The sequence below is a fragment of the Aquarana catesbeiana genome, linkage group LG03 (genome assembly GCF_042186555.1).
Source record: "Aquarana catesbeiana isolate 2022-GZ linkage group LG03, ASM4218655v1, whole genome shotgun sequence".
Taxonomy (NCBI): domain Eukaryota; kingdom Metazoa; phylum Chordata; class Amphibia; order Anura; family Ranidae; genus Aquarana; species Aquarana catesbeiana.
Window position 1 is genome coordinate 719,335,534 of NC_133326.1, and position 27,720 is coordinate 719,363,253.

Below are 27,720 nucleotides of genomic sequence, written 5' to 3' on the forward strand. Positions count from 1 at the left end.
GAAACCTGTTTGACTACTCTTGATTGCTGCTTGCCTTTGACCTCGGATTTGTACCTTAACCACTCTACTTCTTTGCCCCTTTTGTACTCAGCTGCCAGATTGGAACCGACCCCGGCTTGAATCTCCACCATTCTTCTTCTGATTAACCCTTTTATGCTTCTTTGCCCAACTGGACATGACCTTGGCTCAGAGCCTGGACTAAGTCTTGCACGATGCTCTGCACCCTTGGCACCCCTGCCACTCGGTGTCCCCACAAAGTCTCTGTCTCCATCTCCAGAGGCTTTAAGGATCTGAAGTGCAAAGGAGGCCTCCCCACTACTTTGGTCTCACATCAGATATGTGGCACACATGACAGAACAATCCAGCCATGTCTGAGACTGAGGGGAGTGCTTCCACCTTCGAGGCTCCAACAAGTGGCCTCTGTGTCTCAGGCCTTGATGACAAGAGGGGTACTTTCAGCTGGAAGGTCGGCTGATTGCAATGACCAATCCCTCAGTTCTGAGCCCTGCGGAACTACCTGTTATGGCCATGGAGTAGACATGTGCATTCGTTTTCGTCCGAATGCATATTTGTCCGAATTTCAGGTATTTTCGTTATCGGAAAGGGCAGAATCCGAAAAACGAAAGATCTGACATAAACAAATGCTTTATTTTCCTTTTCGTTGCTACAACAGTTCGATATAGATAGGAGATTCGACATGATGCTTACAATAACAAACTGTGTCCATTAAACATGTGGTCGAATGTGCCTAACTTTAACTCTATTAGTCCAAGATTATTCTACATAGAGAGAAAAGATTCAACATAGAAAGAAAAGATTCAACATGGGGAGAAAAGATCGCTGCTGGAATTGGGTGGGGGAAGTAAAATACAAATAATGATGATGATGAATGTTATTGGCTGATTGTAACCAAAGAGGAGGAGCAGTAAAATAGCTAGAACTAAGTACACACGTACAGCCAACTTACTTTCATTTACGATTTGCTGGCAGAGACACACACACACTGAATCATGTCAGAAGACAGTCAATCTTAGCTGCGCTCCCTATAGGATTCTATGGGATGGTCATCTACAGCAGATACAGCAGCAGACATTAAGCCAAGACATCATAGAGAATCCCAGGTCCTGATGCTATACCTGTACTAGAGATAGGTAACCATCTAAAAAAGAGAGCTACTATGAATATAATCTAATCATCAATACGGAGAGCGGAGACTACCCTGGACGTCTTATATGATCACGGTGGTGAGGAGATTGTGGTGGAGATAATGTTAATGATAATGATAAAGCTGTTGAACCAGGTCTCTGAAATTCACACAAAATCCAAATCCTCCTCGTACAACAGTATCTCTAGTTCACCCATCTTGTCTGCCAGGCTCCTGGCATTGGTGAACATGCCACGTAGTTTAGACCGGTCACATATTATCCTCTTTTTAGGTGTTCCGAGATTGCAACTAGGACTTGCTACTATACCTACCTTGGGTTTATGTGCTTTGGTCAAACTACCACTAATGCCCCCAATACTACCCTCTGGTAGGGATGAGCTTCGAGTTCTAGTCGAACTCATGTTCGACTCGAACATTGGCTGTTCGCAAGTTCGCAGAACAGCGAACAATTTGGGGTGTTCGCGGCAAATTCGAATGCCGCGGAACACCCTTTAAAAGTCTATGGGAGAATTTAAAAGTGCTAATTTTAAAGGCATATATGCAAGTTATTATCATAAAAAGTGTTTGGGGACCCGGGTCCTGCCCCAGGGGACATGGATCAATGCAAAAAAAGTTTTAAAAACGGTCGTTTTTTCAGGAGCAGTGATTTTAATAATGCTTAACCACTTCAGCCCCGGAAGGTTTTACCCCCTTCCTGACCAGAGCACTTTTTACAATTCGGCACTGCGTCGCTTTAACTGCTAATTGCGCGGTCATGCAATGCTGTACCCAAACGAAATTTGCGTCCTTTTCTTCCCACAAATAGAGCTTTCTTTTGATGGTATTTGATCACCTCTGCAGTTTTTATTTTTTGCGCTATACACGGAAAAAGACTGAAAATTTTGAAAAAAAATGATATTTTCTACTTTTTGTTCTAAAAAAAATCCAATAAACTCAATTTTAGTCATACATTTAGGCCAAAATGTATTCGGCCACATGTCTTTGGTAGAAAAAATGTCAATAAGTGTATATTTATTGGTTTGCGCAAAAGTTATAGCGCCTACAAACTAGGGTACATTTTCTGGAATTTACACAGCCTTTAATTTATGACTGCCTATGTCGTTTCTTGAGGTGCTAAAATGGCAGGGCAGTACAAAACCCCCCCAAATGACCCCATTTTGGAAAGTAGACACCCCAAGGAATTTGCTGAGAGGCATGTTGAGCCCATTGAATATTCATTTTTTTTGTCCCAAGTGATTGAATAATGACAAAAAAAAAAAAAAAATTACAAAAAGTTGTCACTAAATGATATATTGCTCACACAGGCCATGGGCATATGTGGAATTGCACCCCAAAATACATTTAGCTGCTTCTCCTGAGTATGGGGATACCACACGTGTGGGACTTTTTGGGAGCCTAGCCGCGTACGGGGCCCCGAAAACCAATCACTGCCTTCAGGATTTCTAAGGACGTACATTTTTGATTTTACTCTTCACTACCTATCACAGTTTTGAAGGCCATAAAATGCCCAGATGGCATAAAACCCCCCCAAATGACCCCATTTTGGAAAGTAGACACCCCAAGCTATTTGCTTTGAGGCATGTTGAGTCCATGGAATGTTTTATATTTTGACACAAGTTGCGGGAAAGTGACAATTTATTTTTTTTTTTTTTTGCACAAAGTTGTCACTAAATGATATATTGCTCACACAGGCCATGGGCATATGTGGAATTGCACCCCAAAATACATTTAGCTGCTTCTCCTGAGTACGGGGATACCACATGTGTGGGACTTTTTGAGAGCCTAGCTGCGTACGGGGCCCCGAAAACCAATCACCGCCTTCAGGATTTCTAAGGGCGTACATTTTTGATTTTACTCCTCACTACCTATCACAGTTTCGGAGGCCATGGAATGCCCAGGTGGCACAAACCCCCCCCCCCCCCAAATGACCCCATTTTGGAAAGTAGACACCCCAAGCTATTTGCTGAGAGGCATGGTGAGTATTTTGCAGCTCTCATTTGTTTTTGAAAATAAAGAAAGACGAGAAAAAAACATTTTTTTTTTCTTTTTTCAAATTTCAAAACTTTGTGACAAAAAGTGAGGTCTGCAAAATACTCACTATACCTCTCATCAAATAGCTTGGGGTGTCTACTTTCCAAAATGGGGTCATTTGGGGGGGTTTTGCCACCTGGGCATTCCATGGCCTCCGAAACTGTGATAGGCAGTGAAGAGTGAAATCAAAAATTTACGGCCTTAGAAAGCCTGAAGGCGGTGCTTGGTTTTCGGGGTCCCGTGCGCGGCTAGGCTCCCAAAAAGTCTCACACATGTGGTATCCCCGTACTCAGGAGAAGCAACTTAATGTATTTTGGGGTGTAATTTCACATATTCCCATGGCATGTTTGAGCAATATATCATTTAGTGACAACTTTGCGCAAAAAAAAATAAAAAAAATAAAAAATTGTCTCTTTCCCGCAACTTGTGTCACAATATAAAATATTCCATGGACTCGACATGCCTCTCAGCAAATAGCTTGGGGTGTCTACTTTCCAAAATGGGGTCATTTGGGGGGGTTTTGAACTGTCCTGGCATTTTATGCACAATATTTAGAAGCTTATGTCACACATCACCCACTCTTCTAACCACTTGAAGACAAAGCCCTTTCTGACACTTTTTGATTACATAAAAAAATAATTTTTTTTTGCAAGAAAATTACTTTGAACCCCCAAACATTATATATTTTTTTAAAGCAAATGCCCTACAGATTAAAATGGTTGGTGTTTCATTTTTTTTTTCACACAGTATTTGCGCAGCGATTTTTCAAACGCATTTTTTGGGGAAAAAACACACTTTTTAAAATTTTAATGCACTAAAACACACTATATTGCCCAAATGTTTGATGAAATAAAAAAGATGATCTTAGGCCGAGTACATGGATATCAAACATGACATGCTTTAAAATTGCGCACAAACGTGCAGTGGCGACAAACTAAATACATTTTTAAAAGCCTTTAAAAGCCTTTACAGGTTACCACTTTAGATTTACAGAGGAGGTCTACTGCTAAAATTACTGCCCTCGATCTGACATTCGCGGTGATACCTCACATGCATGGTGCAATTGCTGTTTACATTTGACGCCAGACCGACGCTTGCGTTCGTCTTAGCGCGAGAGCAGGGGGGACAGGGGTGCTTTTTTTTTTTTTTTTTTTCTTTATTATTATTATATTTTTATCTTATTTTTAAACTGTTCCTTTCATTTTTTTTTTTTTTTTTAAATCATTTTTATTGTTATCTCAGGGAATGTAAATATCCCCTATCATAGCAATAGGTAGTGACAGTACTCTTTTTTGCAAAAATTGGGGTCTATTAGACCCTAGATTTCTCCTCTGCCCTCAAAGCATCTGACCACACCAAGATCGGTGTGATAAAATGCTTTCCCAATTTCCCAATGGCGCTGTTTACATCCGGCGAAATCTAAGTCATAAAATGCTCGTAGCTTCCGGTTTCTTAGGCCATAGAGATGTTTGGAGCCACTCTGGTCTCTGATCAGCTCTATGGTCAGCTGGCTGAATCACCGGCTGCATTCTCAGGTTCCCTGTTGAGACAGGAGAGCCAGAGAAAAACACGGAAGACGTGGGGGGGGGGGCATTCCCTCCCACTGCTTGTAAAAGCAGTCTAGAGGCTAATTAGCCGCTAGGATTGCTTTTACATGAAAGCCGATCGCTGGCTGAAAAGAATGATACCAAGATGATACCTAAACCTGCAGGCATCATTCTGGTATAACCACTCAAAGTCGTGAATGGCGTACCTGAAGACAAAAAAATGGTTAACAATAAAGCACAGTAAACGGTAAGGTATAAAAAATTGCATACCTGAAAAACAAACATGATAAAACATAATAACAATAAAACATTGCAGAATAGAATACAGTAAAAAAGAGCAGAACAATAGAGAGAATAGAGAGAGAGAGAACAATAAAACGACAACTATTTTTTTTTTATTTTATATTTTTGTATGTGTTTTTTTTTTTTTTTTTTTCACTTTTTTTTGTAACTAACTTTTATAACTGTAACCGGTTCCAGGTTCGGGTCTCTCAAAATGCGATGGCATCTTGGGAGACCCTGTGAAAGTGTGCCTAGTCTGTGTAATGCTGTACCCTACGCTAATACTCAACTAGTGAATGGTAGCGTTCAAAACATTCACCAATGCAAAGACCAGGATTGTCAGGACAGGAGGGACAATAATAGCGGGTGTCACGCCTATATCCGCGCTTGCTGCAGACACGACATCTTTTTTGGGGGGGTTCGCTGGGTAGGGGTACTCGGGAGGACATAAAGAAAATGCCTCTCATGCAGCCGACTGCATTTGGTTGGGGATGTGAATGGGGGAAGTACGGGCGCTGCAGAAGTGGTGGGTTCCCAATTAGGATTGGCGAATGCAGCAGGAAGGGCACTATGGGCACGACGGGCCTGTGTTTGTCTTCTTGGTGGCAGCGGGACACTACTTGTGCTTGCAACCTCACCAGCTTGAACTGCACTTATGGGACTCGCCACGTCACCAAGTGTTACTGCAGTGCTGGTTTGACTACGACCGGGGTGTACTAGGCCGCTGGTGCTTGCCAGTTCACCAAAACGCTACAAAAAAAACTGTTAGCGATCGCAGGGATCAGGCCTGACTCTGCGAACGCTGCAGTTATGCGTTTAGTGTTTTGTAAGTGACAGTGATCGATCGATACTGAACTTGGGTGGGCTGGGCTGGGCCGGGCGGAGGGGCAAAACTCAGGTGCTAGCAGGTATCTGGGCTGATCCCGCTAACACTGCGTGTTTGGGAACCCTAAACTGCTGGGGACGCTAGTATAGATCTGATCGGATCAGATATTGATCAGTTCAGATACTATACCACTAAGGGAGGTGTACGGTGCGTGCGTGGGTGTTAGCGCTACTGGCGCTAACCTGACGCTGCCTGGGGCTGGTGCTTGCCAGTTCACCAAAACGCTACCAAAAAAACTGTTAGCGATCGCAGGGATCAGGCCTGACTCTGCGAACGCTGCAGTTATGCGTTTAGTGTTTTGTAAGTGACAGTGATCGATCGATACTGCACTTGGGTGGGCTGGGCCGGGCGGAGGGGCAAAACGCAGGTGCTAGCAGGTATCTGGGCTGATCCTGCTAACACTGCCTGTTTGGGAACCCTAAACTGCTGGGGACGCTAGTATAGATCTGATCGGATCAGATATTGATCCGTTCAGATACTATACCACTAAGGGAGGTGTACGCTGTGGGTGTTAGCGGTACTGGCGCTAACCTGACGCTGCCTGGGGCTGGTGCTTGCCAGTTCACCAAAACGCTACCAAGAAAACTGTTAGCGATCGCAGGGATCAGGCCTGACTCTGCGAACGCTGCAGTTATGCGTTTAGTGTTTTGTAAGTGACAGTGATCAATCGATACTGCACTTGGGTGGGCTGGGCCGGGCAGAGGGGAAAAATGCAGGTGCTAGCAGGTATCTGGGCTGATCCCGCTAACACTGCGTTTTTGGGAACCCTAAACTGCTGGGGACACTAGTATAGATCTGATCGGATCAGATATTGATCCGTTCTGATGCTATACCACTAAGGGAGGCGTATGCTGCGTGCGTGGGTGTTAGCGGTACTGGCGCTAATCTGACGCTGCCTGGGGCGACGCATATCACCGCCGGGCGATCAGGGGGCTAAACATTTATTCGGTAATAAACGGCGGGTGCCCTGACACTAAAAAAAATAAACAAACTAACCAGCGTCACCCGTAACGGTTATACGGTGATTAGTGGTGAAAGGGTTAACTAGGGGGCAATCAAGGGGTTAAAACATTTATTAGGTAGTATATGGGGGTCCCTGTCGCTATAAAACGCTGACGGCGAACCTAAATATTTACCTCCCTAACTAGCGTCACCAGCGACACTAATACAGCGATCAGAAAAATGATCGCTTAGTGACACTGGTGACAGGGGGTGATCAAGGGGTTAAAAGTTTATTAGGGGGGGTTAGGGGGGTATCCTAGACCTAAAGGGGGGTAACACTCACTGCCCTAACACTGTAACTGTCACAAACTGACACCATGCAGTAATCAGAAAAAAAAAAAAAAAAAATACTGCTTGCTGTCAGTTTGTGACAGGGGGGGGGTGATTGGGGGGGATCGGGGGGCGATCGGGGGGGGATCGGGGGTGTAAAGTATGCCTGGCATGTTCTACTGTGTGTGTGTGTGTGTGTGTTGTGCACTTACATGTCTTCTCTCCTCGGCGCTGGAACGGAAACTGCCGAGCCGAGGAGAGATGACATCACATCCTCTGCCTGTGTGAAACTACACACAGGCAGGGGAGGATTCCGATTGGCTGGGAGCGATCGCGAGGGGGGGGCCACGATCGGATGGTCTCCCCCTCGCCTCCCAACGCTCCCTGTCAAATGCCGACCGCCACTGGCACCGGGGGGGGGTCCGATCCCCCTCCCGCGGACCCCCTCCCACGGGAGGCAGATCACGTACAGGTACGTGATTCTGCCTGCCCATGCCATTCTGCCGCCGTATATGTGCGTTAGGCGGTCGGCAAGTGGTTAAAGTCAAACAATAAAAGTGTAATATCCCTTTAAATGTCGTAGCTGGGGGGTGTCTATAGTATGCCTGTAAAGGGGCGCATGTTTCCCGTGTTTAGACAGCAAAATGACATTTCGAAGGAAAAAACCCATTAAAAACTACTCGTGGCTATTGCATTGCCGACAATACACATAGAAGTTCATTGATAAAAACGGCATGGGAATTCCCCACAGGGGAACCCCGAACCAAAATTTAAAAAAAAAATGACGTGGGAGTCCCCCTAAATTACATACCAGGCCCTTCAGGTCTGGTATGGATATTAAGGGGAACCCCGGCCAAAATTTAAAAAAAAATGACGTGGGGTTCCCCCTAAATTCCATAGCAGACCCTTCAGGTGTGAGAGTGCGGCCCCCCCCTCCTGAACTGTACCAGGCCACATGCCCTCAACATTGGGAGGGTGCTTTGGGGTAGCCCCCCAAAACACCTTGTCCCCATGTTGATGAGGACAAGGGCCTCATCCCCACAACCCTGGACGGTGGTTGTCGGGGTCTGTGGGCGGGGGGCTTATCGGAATCTGGAAGCCCCCTTTAACAAGGGGACCCCCAGATCCCACCCCCCCGTGTGAAATGGTAAGGGGGTGCTTACCCCTACCATTTCACTAAAAAACTGTCAAAAATGTTAAAAATGACAAGAGACAGTTTTTGACAATTCCTTTATTTAAATGCTTCTTCTTTCTTCTATCTTCCTTCATCTTCTGGTTCTTCTGGTTCTTCCTCCGGCGTTCTCGTCCAGCATCTCCTCCACGGCGTCTTCTATCTTCTTCTCCTCGGGCCGCTCCGCACCCATGGCATGGGGGGGAGGCTCCCGCTCTTCTCTTCATCTTCTTCTTCATCTTCTTCTCTTCTTCCTTCTTCTCTTCTTCTCTTCTTCATTTTCTTCTCCGGGCCGCTCCGCATCCATGCTGGCATGGAGGGAGGCTCCCGCTGTGTGACGGCATCTCCTCGTCTGACGGTTCTTAAATAACGGGGGGCGGGGCCACCCGGTGACCCCGCCCCCTCTGACGCACGGGACATGACGGGACTTCCCTGTGGCATTCCCCGTGATGTCACAGGGGAATGCCACAGGGCATTTAATTTTGGTTCGGGGTTCCCCTGTGGGGAATTCCCATGCCGTTTTTATCAATGAACTTCTATGTGTATTGTCGGCAATGCAATAGCCGCGAGTAGTTTTAAATGGGTTTTTTCCTTCGAAATGTCATTTTGCTGTCAGACTGTTCTAAACACGGGAAACATGCGCCCCTTTACAGGCATACTATAGACACCCCCAGCTATGAAATTTAAAGGGATATTACACTTTTATTGTTTGACTTTAAGCATTATTAAAATCACTGCTCCTGAAAAAACATCCGTTTTTAAAACTTTTTTTGCATTGATCCATGTCCCCTGGGGCAGGACCCAGGTCCTAAAACACTTTTTATGACAATAACTTGCATATAAGACTTTAAAATTAGCACTTTTGATTATTCATGTTCGTGTCCCATAGACTTTAGACTTTAACAGTGTTTGCGTGTTCAAACAAACTTTTTTCCTGTTCGCATGTTCTGGTGCGAACCGAACAGGGGGTGTTCGGCTCATCCCTACCCTCTGGAATATGTTCCGCTCTGACAATTTCTACCTCTGGACCCTCCCCCCATCGCCTAGTTTAAAAACTCCTCTAACATTTTGGCCATCTTCATTCCTTGCTGATCTTCACCCTCCTCATTTCGGTACAGTCCATCCCTTTCCTTTATAGTACTGGTTATCGACTGAGAAGTCGGCCCAGTCCTCCAGGAACCCAAACCCCTCCTAACTACACCAGCTCTTCAGCTACTTGTTTACTTCCCTAATCTCCCTCTGCCTTTCTGGTGTGGCTCGATGTACTGGTAGTATCCCTGAGAACACTACCTTGGAAGTCCTTTTCCTCAATTTAGCTCCCAAGTCCCTAAAATCGTTCTTTAGGACACTCCATCTGCCTCTGACTTTGTCATTGGTGCCAACATGCACCATGACAGCTGGATCTTCCCCAGCCCCTCCCAGTAATCTGTCCACAAGATCCGTGATGTGCCGAACCCGAGTGCCAAGGAGAAAACATACAGTTCGGCGCTTCAGGTCTTTGTTACAGATTGCCTCTCTGTCCTTCTAAGAATTGAGTTCCCTACCACTAGAAACTGTCTTTCCTTTCCCTTCGCTTCCCCCCCACTCTCACTGGAGGATGTCTTCCCCTGGCAGTAGGAGAGTCCCTTAGCTCCAGCAGTGCTGGTCCCTGACTGGTTTCACTAATGTCACTCAATGAAGCGTACTTATTGGGATGCTTCAGCCCTGGATTGGCCTCCCTGGCACTTCCACCTCTACCCTTCCTGACTGTCACCCATCTACTCTTTCCTAGTGCCTGCACCTCTTTGTCTCTACCCGCCTCTGTGCTGGCCCCTGCCGGCACCTCTTTGTCTCTACCCGCCTCTGTGCTGGCCTCTGTTCATCAGTCCATCCCCTCCCTTCCCCCCCTTTTTCCATTTATACTTTTTAGGCTCGAGCCCCCCAGGGACCTCTGCACAGATGTTCATGCCATATTTTTTACATTATTTATAAAATAATTTTTCAAACAATGTAATAGTCGTGGCATGGACTTCGGTGCATAGATATCTGGCATCCGGACGATCGTTTATATGTTTTATTTGTTGTGTTTTTTGTTTTTTTCCTGTGCTGTGCGTTGCCATATCTGGTGACTATTTGATGCAGTGGCCTCCAGATATATGTCATGTTCATGTGTCTCAATTATTACCTCCCATTGGGGAGTTCATTTAATTTTTTATTAATCAATAAATGTAATATTTTTTCAACCTATCCCTACATTGTATGCTGTGTCACTCATTTGGTCCTCTGGTTCCTTACTTTCTTGGTAGGGACAAAACCCCTTCTTTTTTGATATATATGCAGTTTTTTGACTAGAGTGATGCTACCTATACTAGGTAAACAATGTTTGAGGATATTACTGTGTGTCATCACACATAAATTTGGACCCTTTTATGTCTTCTTTTTGGTTTGTACTTATATAGCACCGTCAATTTACACAGCACTTTACATATATATTATACATTTACATCAGTCCCTACCCTTAAGGAGCTTACAATCTAAGGTCCCTAACTCACATTGCTACATACACATACTGGGGTTAATTTATACAGGATCCAATTACCTCTCAGCATGTCTTTGTATTGTGGGAAGAAACCGGAGTACCCGGAGGAAACCCACGCAGGCACAGGGAGAACATGCAAACTCTAGGCATGTGGTGTCGTGGTTGGGATTTGAACCAGCGAACCTTTTTACTGCTATGCGAAAGTGTACGATTTATAAGTTTCCACAGTAACCTATGTGCTTTATAAGCCCGACGTCTGTCACCTGTCACGTGACCAGTGACGTAACGCGTAGGAGGAGCCAATGACATCACTTCCGGCCATGGCTGAGACAGGAAGTAGGAATTGAAAGGTAGTATGTGATCCCACGCAAAGGAGTGTACAAGGCAGATGGAAAGTATAATAAAATGAATAAGAGCGAATTGCTTCCCCTACAAAATACTACCACCTAGATGGAGTACAGGTAAATTGATTGGGAAGGGTGTAGGTGTGGTGCTATTCCTCTTAAGGGGACCTAATTAAAGTGCTTGAAGTGCTAAACTTGAGTCCAAAAGAAACAAATATAAAAATGAATTAAATATATGACAGTGTTGTCATATAATCAATGTGATTAATACTAGAGTGCTGCACCCTCTACAGAGTGCAGCACTGAATACCTTCAGGGTAGATGAGGAAATGTTAATTAAAGTTATTAGTGCTTGTGTGTTGCACCCTCTGTAGAGTGCAGCACTAAGTTATAAATGCCTTCAAAATGAATGAAAGCTTGTACTAGTGCTAGTGGCATGTATGAGAATGACGTCCCTATGTGCTCATACTTTTGTTATATATTCCTTTTATGCGAAAAAAATGTGGGTGTTTGACCCTCTGCTACGACATGCTAGTTACATAACCATACAATAATAGTAATTCAAAAGGAATAAATCCAACTAGAAAAGAAGAAATGTGCACCAAAATAAACAACTAGAAATGCTTACACAATATTTTTACACTTGATGCAGTAATAAAGAAATAAACAAAGTGACTTGTGCTCTAAAAAGTGTCCAGTGCTTTGCAGAAATAATGTTGTTTGTTATCCTCTTGATTGATAATAGTGCTGGTGATCTTAATCATGCTCTTATTATGATTGTACTCACCAAATAAACTCACTCCCCCAGGGGTACTGCACAGCCACAATATATGCCACTGTGTAGCACTCTGGAGACAGCCAAACGTTCTGTGGTTTACTAATGGCATTCCACCAGATTACCATATAGAGAAAAGAGGAATGCCCATAGCATAATACCGCTTTAAAACCATTTATTCATTTAAAAGTTTGGAGATATACTCACATTTAGATTTAGAATTACAGGCAAAAGATTAATAATGCTGGCGCTGAGGAAAACAAACATCTACGGCCCTGACCGGAAGTGACGCAAAGACATTCTGCAACTCCACCGTATACAATGTATTATATAATATATCCTGTATGTATACAATGTATTATATAATGTACCCTGTATGTATACAATGTATTATATAATATATCCTGTATGTATACAATGTATTATATAATATATCCTTTATGTATACAATGTATTATATAATGGATCCTGTATGTATACAATGTATTTTATAATATATCCTCTATGTATACAATGTATTATATAATGGATCCTGTATGTATACAATGTATTTTATAATATATCCTCTATGTATACAATGTATTATATAATGGATCCTGTATGTATACAATGTATTATATAATATATCCTCTATGTATACAATGTATTATATAATGGATCCTGTATGTATACAATGTATTATATAATATATCCTCTATGTATACAATGTATTATATAATGGATCCTGTATGTATACAATGTATTATATAATGTAAATAATCAAAAGACGGGGATATTGGCGCTGCTTATAATAAGTATAACATATATATCAACCAACCGTGGTAATAGTAAATATATGATAATATATGTGAATCTGTTTGGGACAGTAAGGGAGAAAAAATGTGAATCTTTAGACACTATAATGGGTTCCTATTTTTAAGCAGATGATGTGTTGTTTGTTCAGGACAAATAATAATAAAAGTGTAAATCCCTGAGCAGTATGATTAAATCCTGCCTACAAGTAACCTATATACCAATAAAAACACTCTTTATCCACATCAAGAATGGTGCCCGATCACAAAGTGGATAGTGGCTGATAACCTAGTGTTGAAAATAAGTGAACCATTAAATAAAAACTGTGGAGCAAATAGATTGCTACGCCTCAGACGAGGTCCAGTGACGAACCGCGCAAGGCAGGACTCGGCACACGTCAACATAATTTCCGGAAACTTCTGTTTTTTTTTGTGTTGGTCCGTGGAACACACGCCGTCCAGACCTAGGAACTGTTTCCTGTAAGCCATTCATGTAATCGGGACAATTGTTAGCCCCTTTGTGCCTAAGGAAAGTCCTTTTTTTACTATTTCTGTTTGTGATAAATTAAAAAAAAATGTAATTGGATTTACACTATGGATGCCCATTTTTGATTGCATCTGGATACCAATTTGCATATATCTTGCTCCGGAGTAGGAGAATTTACCGTTCCCGGGGATATCTGGATTGGAGACACAGTTTATTACATGCTCTTTACCCCTGCAGGGGTGGGTGCTTCTGGTGAGTGCATATACCTAAGGGGAGCACGAGAAGTCAGTATTTGATGCACGAGAAGTTGATATAAAGTAGCATCACCTGGAAATATATATAGATATATAGATATATCTAGATATATCTATATAGATATATAGATATATCTAGATATATCTATATATCTATATAGATATATATAGATATATAGATATATTTATAAGGAGAACCGGTAAACGGTTCTCCTACTCCGGAGCAAGATATATGCAAAGCGATATCCAGATACAATCAAAAATGGGCATCCATAGTGTAAATCTGATTACATTTTTTTTCTATTTATCACAAATAGAAATAGTAAAAAAGGACTTTCCTTAGGCAAAAATGGGTTAACAATTGCCTCGATTACATGAATGGCTTACAAGAAACAGTTCCTGGGTCTGGACGGCTTGCGTTCCACAGACCAACACAAAAAAAACAGAAGTTTCAGGAAATTACGTTGACGTGTACCAAGTCCTGCCTTGCGCGGTTCGTCACTGGACCTCAACTGAGGCGTAGCAATCTATTTGCTCCACAGTTTTTATTTTAATGATTCACTTATTTTCAACACTACAGTAGGTTATCAGCCACTATCCTCTTTGTGATTGTGCACCATTCTTAATGTAGATAAAGAGTGCTTTTATTGGTATATAGGTTACTTGTAAACAGGATTTAATCATACTGCTCAGGGATTTACACTTTTATTATTATTTTTCCTAAACAGACAACACATCATCTACTTAAAAATAGGAACCCATTATAGTGTCTAAAGATTCACATTTTATCTCCCTTACTGTCCCAAACAGATTCACATATTCACATATATTATCATATATTTACTATTACCACGGTTGGTTGATATATATGTTATACTTATTACAAGCAGTGCCAATATCCCCGTCTTTTGATTATTTATTCCTTGGGACACCACTAGTGGAGTCTTTATTTGGGGAGGCTGCAACTTTATTTACCTAAGCGTGGAATTTTTGATATATTATATAATGTATCCTGTATGTATACAATGTATACATACAGGATACATTATATAATACATTGTATACATACAGGATATATTATATAGCACATTGTATACATACAGGATACATTATATAATACAATGTATTATATAATATATCCTGTATGTATACAATGTATTATATAATGGATCCTGGATGTATACAATGTATTATATAATGTACCCTGTATGTATACAGTGGATTATATAATAGATCCTGTATGTACACAATGTATTGTATAATGTATTCCTTATTTATACAATGTATTATATAATGTACCCTGTATGTATACAATGTAATATATAATGTATCCTATATGTATACAATACGTAATATAATGGATCCTGTATGTATACAATGTATTATATAATGGATCCTGTATGTATACAATGCATAATATAATGGATCCTGTCAGTGTTGCCAACCGCCCGTAGATTTACGGGCAGCCCGTAAATTTAACCCCTTTTTCGGGCTGCCTGTTAAAGTCCGTTATGAGCACCGGTGGCCGTAAAAAAGATAGCCGCGAGCCGACCATGCAACTGCGCATGCGGCACATGTGCAGTACCATAATGGCGCTGCCCAGCGCCATTTTTGAATAGATGATCAAGACCATGGCGGCCGGTAACTCCTGCAGTGCACTTGTAATAGGTGGAGGAGCTGAGCAGGAGTGAGGAGGAGGTGAGAGAAACTGTGGGGGGATATCATAGCAAAAAGGGGACAGAGTGAAAGAAGATCATTACTGGGAGCCAGGAGGCTGAAGCTGTGCCATGCAGGGGACAGAGACTGATGTGCTCTGTCCACCATCATATTACTTCTCCACATCATCAGTGTGCTGTGTCATCCTCCTGTGCCCCTTTCACCTCTCCACAGGTCAGGGCAGCACTGTGCTGTCCTGACCTGTGGAGAGGTGAAAAGGGCACAGGAGGTTGACACAGCACACTGATGATGTGGAGAAGTAATATGATAGTGGACAGAGGAGGAATCTACTGTGAGGGGGTGAGGAGGACACTATCATGTCTGTAGCCTCTGTCCACCTCCTGTAGTGTGTCTGCACTCAGCCTCTGTCCACCTCCTGTAGTATGTCCGCAGCCTCTGTCCACCTCCTGTAGTATTTCTGCAGCCTCTGTCCACCTCCTGTAGTATGTCCACAGCCTATGTCCACCTCCTGTAGTATGTCCGCAGCCTCTGTCCACCTCCTGTAGTATTTCCGCAGCCTCTGTCCACCTTCTGTAGTATGTTCACAGCCTCTGTCCACCTCCTGTAGTATGTTTGCAGCCTCTGTCCACCTCCTGTAGTATGTTTGCAGCCTCTGTCCACCTCCTGTAGTATGTCCACAGCCTCTGTCCACCTCCTGTAGTATGTCCGCAGTCTCTGTCCACCTCCTGTAGTATTTCTGCACCCTCTGCCCACCTCCTGTAGTGTGTCCGCAGCCTCTGTCCACCTCCTGTAGTGTGTCCGCAGCCTCTGACCACCTCCTGTACTATGTCTGCAGCCTCTGTCTACCTTCTGTAGTGTGTCCACAGCCTCTGTTCACCTCCTGTAGTATGTCCGCAGCCTCTGTACACCTCCTATATCATGTCCACGGCCTCTGTCCACCTCCTGTATCATGTCCGCAGCCTCTGTTCACCTCCTGTAGTATGTCCGCAGCCTCTGTACACCTCCTATATCATGTCCATGGCCTCTGTCCACCTCCTGTATCATGTCCGCAGCCTCTGTCCACCTCCTATATCATGTCTGCAGCCTCTGACCATCACTTGTCTTTTATCATGTCTGCAGTTTCCAAGGGGAATCCTAGAAAGGAGTCAAGAGAGGGAGCGCCACTGGAATGGGGGTTACGGGAAGAGACAGACATGTGTGGACTGTGGAGAGGAGACTATAGAATAAAACCAGAGATGCCAAGCTGGAGCCGTCCGACTGATCCCTGTACGGTGTACCTGAAAGGAGGTCAGTGACAGCCCCACCAGGCCAGTCTGAGGGGGGTTAATGATGTAAGGAGGGGAGTGAATACAATAATGTAAGGGGACACTGATATAAAGGTTTCTGCCTATATTAGTAATCCCCCTTACCTTAGTGTATTCACTCTGCGGAAGGTGGTCTCTGGTCACCATCCTGCAGACTCTGATGTAAGGAGGAGAACTCTGTGCTGGCTGGGTTAAAGTATCCTGACCTTCATATAAATTGAGAAATATGTTTTTTTACTTTTGGTTAACTTAAACACATTGCTAATAGCACTAGCTATGTGTTTATAGTTCAAATGTTGCTATTAGCACTAAAAACAGTGATTTTAGGTACTTTTTGCAGTGCCATGTGGATCTGTCAGTAAATTTCATGATTTTTTTTGCCAGTAAAAAATTGCTGCAGTTTGTAAATTTTGGCGTTCTGCCACTAAATTTCACTTTGGGTGTTGGCAATACTGGATCCTGTTTGTATACAATGTATTATATAATGTATCCTGTATGTATACAATGTATTATATAATGTATTCTGTATGTATACAATGTATTATATAATATATCATGTATGTATACAATGGGGGTTATTTACGAAAGGCAAATCCACTTTGCACTACAAGTGCAAACTGCACTTGAAATTGCACTGAAAGTGCACAATGGAAGTGCAGTCACTGTAAATCTGAGGGGTAGATCTGAAATGAGTGGAAGCTCTGCTGATTTTATTATTCAATCATGTGAAAGCTAAAATGCTGTTTTTTATCTTCCTTGCATGTTCCCCCTCAGATCTACAGCGACTGCACTTCCAAGTGCCTTTTCAGTGCAATTTCAAGTGCAGTTTGCACTTGTAGTGCAAAGTGGATTTCCCGTTAGTAAATAACCCCCAATGTATTATATAATGGATCCTATATGTATACAATGAAATATATAATGGATCCTATATGTATACAATGTATTATATAAGATATCCTGTATGTATACAATGTATTATATAATGGATCCTGTATGTATACAATGTGTTATATAATGGATTGTATATGTATACAATGTATTATATAATATATCCTGTATGTATACAATGTATTATATAATGGATCCTGTATGTATACAATGTATTATATAATGGATCCTGTATGTATACAATGTATCATATAATGTATCCTGTATGTATACAATGAATTATATAATGAGTCCCAGGTTCTGATCATTAGTATGATACCCGGGGCTCTTGGTGAGATCCTAGTCTCTGTGCAGCGCTCTCCCAGCACAAAGAGAGGTACACAGATATGTGGCCCCCAGGATAAAGACCCCCTTCCGTGAGGACCCATAAGTGTGTACTGTCAGTGGGAAGGGGTTAATCCAGTAGGACGATCCTGATTGGTCACTGGCTTTCCCTGGATGACATTCCTAGTTCTTCCTCACACATATATTGATCAGGAATTGTTAGGAAATGGTCGTTATAGATGACAACTCACCATGTTGTGCTCTCCTCTCCTGGAGGTCATTTGCGGGTCCCATCAGACTGATCAGTGTAAGGACATGAATGGTGACATCCAGAGCCCCTTCTTCTCCATATGTGACTATCAGGAGGTCCTTGGTGGTGATCCAGTCTGCATTTTCTAGTCTTCCTTGGGGGATGGGACGTTTATCTCCATAGGAGAAATCAGACAATTTGTTCCTAAATCTCTTGAAGTCACTTCCTTTCAGATCCTCCAGAGAATATATGATAAGATCCCCGGGGGTTTGTGGGACCTTTCCCAGGACACCAGAAGCCGACCCTGCAGAGAGAACATAAACATTCATCCTGATTGGAGGATTTCTGACACATGACAGCAGATAGGTCTGTGCTGGCAGACAGCAATGCTATAAAGAGCATATAGAAGGGAATGGAAATGATCCCAATAATGTACATTATCCTATGGAGGGATTGTATTCCCTGTGGTAATCTCATATGATTGCCTCCATAGTGGTAAATTACCTCCCAGATGGATCAACATTGGGTGCAAACACACAGGGGGTTTATTTATATGAAAAAAAATCACCTTTGTGAATCATCCCTATAATGTGTCTAATATGTTTTTTTCCTGTGATCATCAGCTCCATCTAGTGGTCATAATGTCATATCTTACTGGTTGAGGTATTTAGAGAAATGAACGTATTATGAGCTGAAGATCATAGTAAGTAAACCTATTAGACAAATTATGGGGATTATTAGTGATGACTGTACAAATGACACAAACTCATAGTAATTATTTTATATACAGACCTCCTAATGTATATGTATGGATGATCATTTTAAACATGTTTATTGACTGTTTCATAGTAAACAAAAAGAATATAATAAAACCTTTAAAAAACCTTCCCCCCTGAAAAATGATGTGTCTGATCAGTGTGAACTAAGAACTTTGATTACCCCCAAATCTCCCAGCAGTATGTTTATGTGACACGGGGCTGTTTTCTCCTTAGGATTATAGACAAAGGATTTCCCCCGACCACTACACAAATCACCATCAAATGTGGGGTCCTCCAGTCATTATGGATCACTGGACCATCTCAGAAGATCATTTCCATCAATGATAAATAAAAACTATAGACACAGGAATGTGATGGTGGAATTGATGAAAGCTCCTGAACTCTTCTAATTGATGGACTGACCAGATGTCTACAGGAAATGTCCAGACTATGGAGACATAAAATGTCCTATCATCTAATTCCAATCTCTGGAGATGTGTGATGGAGGAAAACATTGGAAATGATTGTCAGGATCAGCAGTCATACCTTGTGAGGAGGAAGAGGTCGCCATGACATCAGGAGATGACCCGAGATGACATCACCTGGAAGGAGCACAAACAATAATAAACTCATTTGTAGTGCGATGAATGGAACCAATAAGGATTTGTTCCCTTCTGTGGATAACAATTGGCTGACTGGTTGTCCAATTAGAAAGTATTAGAATTGGATGGATTTCTGTAATTTACAACCCATAACTATGAGGGTCAATCAGAACTTTCTACCCGGCATTTATCTAATTGGTATATCAGGCTCACAAAGGAATCCTACGATGTTTAGGGCCACAATTTATACAGACTTGTATTTCTAGGTGTCACCTCCACAAATCTGTGCCATTCAAAGCCAAGACTGGTACTAATTAGCACCAAAGTATCAGCCAGTAAGATGTCTACAGAGAGGTCAGGTGATAAAAAGGAGAAGGCCCCAAAATGGAAACGGTGTGTGCTCAGCAGAGACCTCCATAATAAGATGCTGCCAGGAGGATTCTTCTGGAAGGTCGGTATTTATTGGTCATAAAAACAGGTTAAAACACAAACAACACATTGCGTGGCTCTTTAATGACCACTTTGTCAGGGTAAGGTTTTCAGTACACTTTAATGGGTGGGATCTGTGTGTGTCCTTCAGACCAGATTATACTGTACAGTATACTGATATGTCAGGTTTTCTGATATTAAATTATAATAATCCATATGAATTCTGAAGGAGATATGAAGAATAACCTTCTGATGAACCACAGGTTACAAATGTTATAAAACTAAAAAGACTCTGAGAGTTGGCTGTGAAAGGAAAGTTTGCATACAGAGCAATTAGTTACAAGGACACATTTAATCCAGCAGACAATGTGTCATAATGGTCCTCACACAACACCGGTATAAAGAGGATGTAATTTTATATTAGATATTTATTAGAAATTTTTACAAGTCCAGCAAAAGAAATACAAAAGAGTCCGGTAACAAAGTGTGACATAAGAAGAAAGTCATGTAGGAGAAGGAAGAAGGAAAGCGCTCAGTACACATCTCTTGTGTATCACTTTCATATTCACAAACCTCAATGAGAAGAAAATTATAGATGAAGGAATTACAGACAATCATGTTGTGATGTATACTTAGCAGCTTATCAGTAAGGGAAGTAATCAGGATAACAAAGGAAAGAACATATCAAAGATTAACAGAGTACTGAAAAAAAAGAAAGTATAGAACAATAGAAGTTTACACGGTGTCCAATATAGACATGTAAAGGTGTAGCATGTCATAACAAATACATTATATTATTAATTTGTTATTATTATACTGATTGCTCTGGGTTTTCCATCGTTTGTCAAACCAGACATTTTTGTTATTGTAATAGGCTGGCGCTTTTACAGGACTAATGCGGCTGTCAGGTCACCTTGAGGCTAGGTGACAGATGCACATTGTTGGGATCAGGAGTGCACTGCAAGGCAGTGGACCCTACGGCTGACTGCTGCGGATGGGAGTCCGGGTATAAGGAAGGCAGGGCCGCTGGTACACCAACACGGATCCCACCGGGGTTAGAGCGTAGGATTCCCTGGGGCGCGGAGTCTAAGAGTCAGCAGGTGTTCAACAGAGCCTCTAGTGGTGAGGATGGACTGGGCTGCAACTGGCTCCAGGTCGCGACCCCCAGGGTCCCCCAGCTCACACCCACAGTAGGCAACAGAAGGATAGGGATAGTAAAGGAATAAGCCAAGGTCAGGGCCACAAGCAGACAAGGACAACAGAGTACATGCCAAGGTTCAGGGTCACAGGCAAACAGGGATAGACAGGGACACGCCAAAAGGTCAGGGTCACGAGCAGACAGGAATAGTATAGAACATGCCAAGGTCGGTAACAGAAATAAACGTAGCACACACGGCAGGCAGGAACAGGAAGCCAAACACACAAAGGTTGATCAGCAGGGCTGACCTGCAGTGCAGAGGTTAATATAGAGTTCTCTGATAGGAGCTGGGGTGGAGCCATGCTAGAGGAGAGTTAATAAAAGCAGTCAGGTGAGAGACAGCTGGTCTTTAGAGATGAACACATGGTGACAGATAGGCTAACAAACTATTGCATAACCATGACAGCCGCGTACACACAACTGGTCTTTCCGTCGGACCGAAGTCTGACGGTCTTTTCGACGGAGTTCCAATGGACTTCCGCTGTAACGGACTTGCCTACACACGATCACACAAAAGTCTGTTCGTTTAGAATGTGATGACGTACAGCGGGACTAGAAAAATGAAATTCAATAGCCAGTAGCCAATAGCTGCCCTTGCGTCGTTCTTGGTCCATCGGACTAGCATACAGACGAGCGGTTTTCCCGATAGGAACTAAGTCCGTCGGAAAGATTTGAAACTTGTTCTATTTCTAGGTCCGTCAGAATTTTTGAAAAAAAAGGTCAGATGAAGCCCACACACGATCGGAATGTCAGACGGAATGGTTCCGTCGGACCCCTTCTCCCGGAAAGTCTGGTCGTGTGTATGCGGCATAAGGCTCAGGTCACATCCATATGGTTGAGTTTGATGCAGTTATCTGTTGCATTTTGCATTTTTGCACACGTATTTTTGATGCATTTTTTATGTGTTTTTTGTTTGCATTTTGGCTGTTAAGGAGCAGGTGGCTGCCACGTCCTTAACAACCAATGACTCATCAGCTGTCAGCAGAATTCCCCACTGACAGCTGAAAGTAAACAAAACAATGCCAGCATTAACAAATGAAAAACAACAGCATGCCCCCCAATCCATACCAGATCCTTATCCAAGCATGCAGCCCAGCTGGTCAGAAAAGGGGAGGGACAAGCAAGCAGGATTGGAAGTATTTGCCCCCTTAATGACAGGCCATTTTTTGTGATATGGCACTGCGTTACTTTAACTGACAATTGCGCAGTCATGCAATGCCCAACCCAAACAAAATTGATGTCCTCTTTTTCCCACAAATAGAGATTTCTTTTGGTGGTATTTGATCACCTCTACTTTTTTTTCATGTGCTATAAACAAAGAGCGCCAATTTTGGAAAAAAAAACGGTTTATTTACTTCTTGCTATAACGCATATCCAAAATAAAATAAAAATTTCTTCATCAGTTTAGGCCAATATATATTCTTCTACATATTTTTGGTAAAAAGAAAAAAAAAATCGCAATAGGCGTATTATTGATTGTCCAGCAGCATGATAAATACCTTCCGTCCCTAGAGATCTGCTATCGTGCCCAAAACAAGAAATCGGGGAAACTCCTGGCTACTAGGCACAAGACACAGGGCACAATGCACTAAGCGATATGTTACCACATCCGAGTATGCTGCAATATATCTCACAACGTTAAAACTCGCATGCATTATATGTTCGAAAATACCGCATGATATCATGCCGTTAAGTTATCGAAAACATCTCGCAAGTGTTAGGGCAAATGGTTCACCAAATTTGCAGGGTTTTCACTGGGTGTTATCCCTGCGAAACACCCTTCAATGCACTTAGCGCTGTACAATGCATTCTGTTGTCAAAGCTTTACTTAATCAGGGCGCAATGTAAGCTGACTGTTAAGGAGAGGGGCCGGGAAGCTGGCCATGGCGTTCTTACCAACCAATGAGTCAGCTCTCTATGGGTTTCCCCGCTGACACCTGAAAAAAATGGCCATCAATAGAAAAAAAGTAAAAAAAAGAGCGTGGGGGTCTCCCAATCCATACCAGGCCCTTATCCAGGCATGCAGCCTGGCAGGTCAGGAAAGGGGGGGACGAGCAAGCAGCCCTCCTCCTGAACCACAACAGGCCTCAACATGAGGGGTGGGGGATTTTGGGCAGAGGGGGCTCTGCCCCCCCACCCCAAAGCTCCTTGTCCCCATGCTGATGGGGACAAGGTTCTTTTCCCCACAACTGTGGGCTGTGGTTGTGGGGGTCCCTCAATGTAAATCCATCGTCAATCATGCCATCCGCCGGACCTGAAAGATTAATAAAAAAAAGCTCCACCTTCTGGGGTGGTCGCCTGCTAAATGCCTCCTCTGTGCTTTGACAGTTCTTATATAGGTAAGGGCGGGGCCACCTGGCAACATTACCTGGTGGCCCCACTCCCTTGTGACCTCACTGACCCAGCATGCACCAACCCATTATGTCAGAAGGGGCGGTGCCACCGGGTGATGTAACCAGGTGATCTCACCCCTTCAAGGTGCAGAGCAGGCATTTTTTGGGTAAACAGGCGGCGTGATTGACAATGAATTTACATCGAAGGAATTGTCAAAAACATCTTTATGTCAAGCAAGTTCACAGTGAAATAATTCATTAATATCAAAGTATCATTTATCATCAAATATCAAAACATTTCTCAATTTTCAGTCATATACAGAATATATACTGTATATATATATCTTCTCTTCTATGGCCCCCAACAAATCCCCGAGCTCCGCTCAGGGTAACAATGATATATATATATATATATCTTTTCTTTAGCCCCAAGCACCTCTCAGGGCAAGGATGAGCTTGGCCGTTTTATGTTCTTTTTAAATAACATTAATAATATCTTCTTTAGCCAGAGGAAAAAAAATCTACCAGCGCCACCCTATGTAAGGATGAGCTTGGGCGTGTTCACAAGTCCATGTGCCCGTGCCCGCAAGGAAGCTGACAGCCAATCACAGGCACTGAGACATTTCCTGATCTCGGCAGCTGCAGACCGGGAAATGTCTCAGTGTCTGTGATTGGCGCTGCGTGCTGTCAGCTTCCTAGCAGGCTCTGGCACATCAACTTGTGAACACGCCCCAGCAACATGGGGACAAGGTGTTTTGGGGGGCTAAAATTTTTTTGACTCGCGCTTGAAACAAAAAAAGGGGGGGGCTAAGGCTGAAATACCCAGCCTATTGAATATATGTGTCAGATTGAGAGATGAGTCCCACCTCCCCTTAAAAATTGTGTGACCAATAGCAACTCAAATTAATACATAAAAACAAAGAAAAAACACTTAAAATTGCAAAATAAGTAAGCTAATTTGAAGAAAAATATAATATAAAAATATATAAAAAAAAGGGAAAAAAGTCCATGTACAGAAAACACCAAAATGTGCTGTGATTAAACCAAAAAGTGTCCAATTTTATATAGTCCTAGATGTGTGGGTCCACCACCATGAATGAAGTGCCTGGCCGCTTACCGGAACCCCATGACCCCCCGTTACAGAGGGTCTAAATGGGCATTGATGTCCTGCTGCTACCGACAACCTGGGGACCCGAAGGGAGACTGGATTGGAACCTCTGGAGTTGGTGGTACTGTAAAAGCTGTGTCACAGGCAAAGCTCAGCCCTCAGTGGAGTATAAACGTCATATAGGGGGAAAACAGAAGAAGGCTCCCATAGTGTTAAATCACTCATGTTTATTTAAAAAAAAATATAGTAAACACTCACATTAAAAAAGCACTTGTCCTCTGATGAGAGGCAGTCTGTGACACCGGCCGGAGTGTACACAGGCCGCCCGTCCTACTGGAGTACCAACGACAGAGGGAGGTGACGCGAAGACACCGCTCAGCCCTACGCTGCGTTTCCAAGTGCCCCTGGAAGACGCAATTTCTTGCGAAACGCAGCGTAGGGCTGAGCGGTGTCTTCGCGTCACCTCCCTCTGTCGTTGGTACTCCAGTAGGACGGGCGGCCTGTGTACACTCCGGCCGGTGTCACAGACTGCCTCTCATCAGAGGACAAGTGCTTTTTTAATGTGAGTGTTTACTAAATTTTTTTTTTTTATTTTAAATAAACATGAGTGATTTTACACTATGGGAGCCTTCTTCTGTTTTCCCCCTATATGACGTTTATACTCCACTGAGGGCTGAGCTTTGCCTGTGACACAGCTTTTACAGTACCACCAACTCCAGAGGTTCCAATCCAGTCTCCCTTCGGGTCCCCAGGTTGTCGGTAGCAGCAGGACATCAATGCCCATTTAGACCCTCTGTAACGGGGGGTCATGGGGTTCCGGTAAGCGGCCAGGCACTTCATTCATGGTGGTGGACCCACACATCTAGGACTATATAAAATTGGACACTTTTTGGTTTAATCACAGCACATTTTGGTGTTTTCTGTACATGGACTTTTTTCCCTTTTTTTTATATATTTTTATATTATATTTTTCTTCAAATTAGCTTACTTATTTTGCAATTTTAAGTGTTTTTTCTTTGTTTTTATGTATTAATTTGAGTTGCTATTGGTCACACAATTTTTAAGGGGAGGTGGGACTCATCTCTCAATCTGACACATATATTCAATAGGCTGGGTATTTCAGCCTTAGCCCCCCCTTTTTTTTGTTTCAAGCGCGAGTCAAAAAAATTTTTTCCCATTCGATTTTTTGTATGTTTGTGTCATACATAGGACTCTGCAGCATAGATGGTTACGATTTTCTTTTGTTGCGCAGTTAATTTGACATTTTTTCTGTTTTGGGGGGCTACCCCAAAGCACCCTCCCAATGTTGAGGGCATGTGGCCTGGTACGGTTCAGGAGGGGGGGGCGCTCTCTCGTCCCCCCCTCTTTTCCTGTGGCCTGCCAGGTTGCGTGCTCAGATAAGGGTCTGGTATGGATTTTTGGGGAGACCCACACCATTTTTTTTTAATTCTGGCACGGGGTTCCACTTAAAATCCATACCAGACCTGAAGGGTCTGGTATAGATTTTGAGGGGGACCCCACACCATTTTTAAAAAAAATTTTGGCCGGGGTTCCCCTTAATATACATACCAGACCTGAAGGGCCTGGTATGGAATTTAGGGGGACCCCCCACGTCATTTTTTTTTAAGTTTTGGTTCGGGGTTCCCCTTTGGGGAACTTCCATGCCATTTTTATCAATGAACTTTTATGTGTATTGTCGGACCGGCAATTCATTAATAGCCGCAAGTAATTTTAAATGACTTTTTTTCCTTTGAAATGTCATTTTGCTGTCAGACTGTTCTAAACACGGGAAACATGCGCCCCTTTACAGGCATACTATAGACACCCCCCAGGTACGAAATTTAAAGGAATATTACACTTTTATTGTTTCACTTTAAGCATTATTAAAATCACTGCTCCTAAAAAAACGGCCATTTAAAACTTTTTTTTGCATTGATACATGTCCCCTGGGGCAGGACCGGGTCCCCAAACACTTTTTATGACAATACCATGCAAATAAGCCTTTAAAATTAGCACTATTGATTTCTCCCATAGACTTTTAAAGGGTGTTTCGCGGAATTCGAATTTGCCGCGAACACCCCAAATTGTTTGCTGTTCAGCAAACTGGCGAACAGCCGATGTTCGAGTCGAAAATGAGTTCGACTTGAACTCGAAGCTCATCCCTAGTTGCGATTAATCACATATCCCCACTTCAGGCCAAACTTGCTGGTTCAAACTTTCAAAATACAATACACATTGTTACAAGTATAAATACATCACCCAATAGTTTGCTAGGAGACAAAGGTGTGTTAATTAGCACAATTACCAATGGGTGAAAGACCCTTCAGACTAGTAGACAACAGGAGACCCGAGCTTTCCAGATCTCATTAATCAGATTTCCTTTCACATACATCTGTCTGAATCCCAAGCTGGCAGAGACAATCTGAAGTAATCCAAACCACTTTCTCAGTGTCCATTTAGTAGCTGTCCATCATTTTATCAGTCCCCCTGTGCCCCTAATAGACCATAGTTGCCAACTGTCCCGAATTTACCAGGACATTTCTGGTATTTGGACCTTTGTCCCGGTCTTACCATTTACTGGAAATTTTCCCAGGAAAATCAGCGTTTTCCTGATTTTTCGCCGCCGCCGCTAGAGGTTCACTGCCCTAATTGGTAAATTGTCTCCGCCGGCCACCATTTTACAGAAGACCAGATATCGTGAGGAAGAAACAAGAGGCGCAACCCAGGATCTGCCTCTTGGTTCCTCCCTTCGGCCTCCACAAGCTGGTCTTCTGTAAATGGTGCGGAGAACAAACAGATACGCGTTATTAAAGGCTTACTTGTAAGTACAAGTTCAAAAGCTGGGTTTACTACATTAAGACTATATAAAAGCCAACCATATTGACCAGGTGCAAAGGGCACCATCCTGTGGTAGGCAGTGCACAATATTTATTTTTTTTCATCTCTTAAAACATTTAATAAAATTTCTTAGGACACAGTTTTTTAAGGTTTAAATAAATCACCGAATTTACTCCCCACCACAATATGTTGCCCCTTGCACCTGCTCAACTTGCACAGTAAGGTCAGCTAAAATCCAGTCCTGAGTCTCATTCATACATCTTACATGACCATGGTGTAGCAAGTATACTGCAAATACCTGCACCCAGGATCAGATGTTCTAATCCCTGCTCAGCCTGTACACCTGAGTGATGGGCCGAAAAGAGCCAAGGCTGTCTGCTGCTGTAAACATGTATCCACCTGTATCTGCACATCCAGTGGTGACCTGCACGTAGGGATACATTTTTGCCCTTGGATAAAATCTCTCTGCATCCAGGGTCAGAAAAGTT

General features: G+C 42.9%; 1 protein-coding gene across 1 annotated transcript in view; it reads right to left on the bottom strand.

Moving 5' to 3' along the window:
* Positions 1-27,720, bottom strand: part of LOC141133714 (NACHT, LRR and PYD domains-containing protein 12-like) — a 200,615-nt gene that overhangs the window by 169,277 nt on the left and 3,618 nt on the right. The window contains exons 2-3 of the mRNA XM_073623234.1: positions 19,271-19,326; positions 17,968-18,270 (exon numbers count right to left, since the gene is read on the bottom strand). Coding sequence (XP_073479335.1) covers positions 17,968-18,270; positions 19,271-19,295 — 328 coding nt within the window. The 5' untranslated portion in view covers positions 19,296-19,326. The remainder of the gene's footprint in view (positions 1-17,967; positions 18,271-19,270; positions 19,327-27,720) is intronic.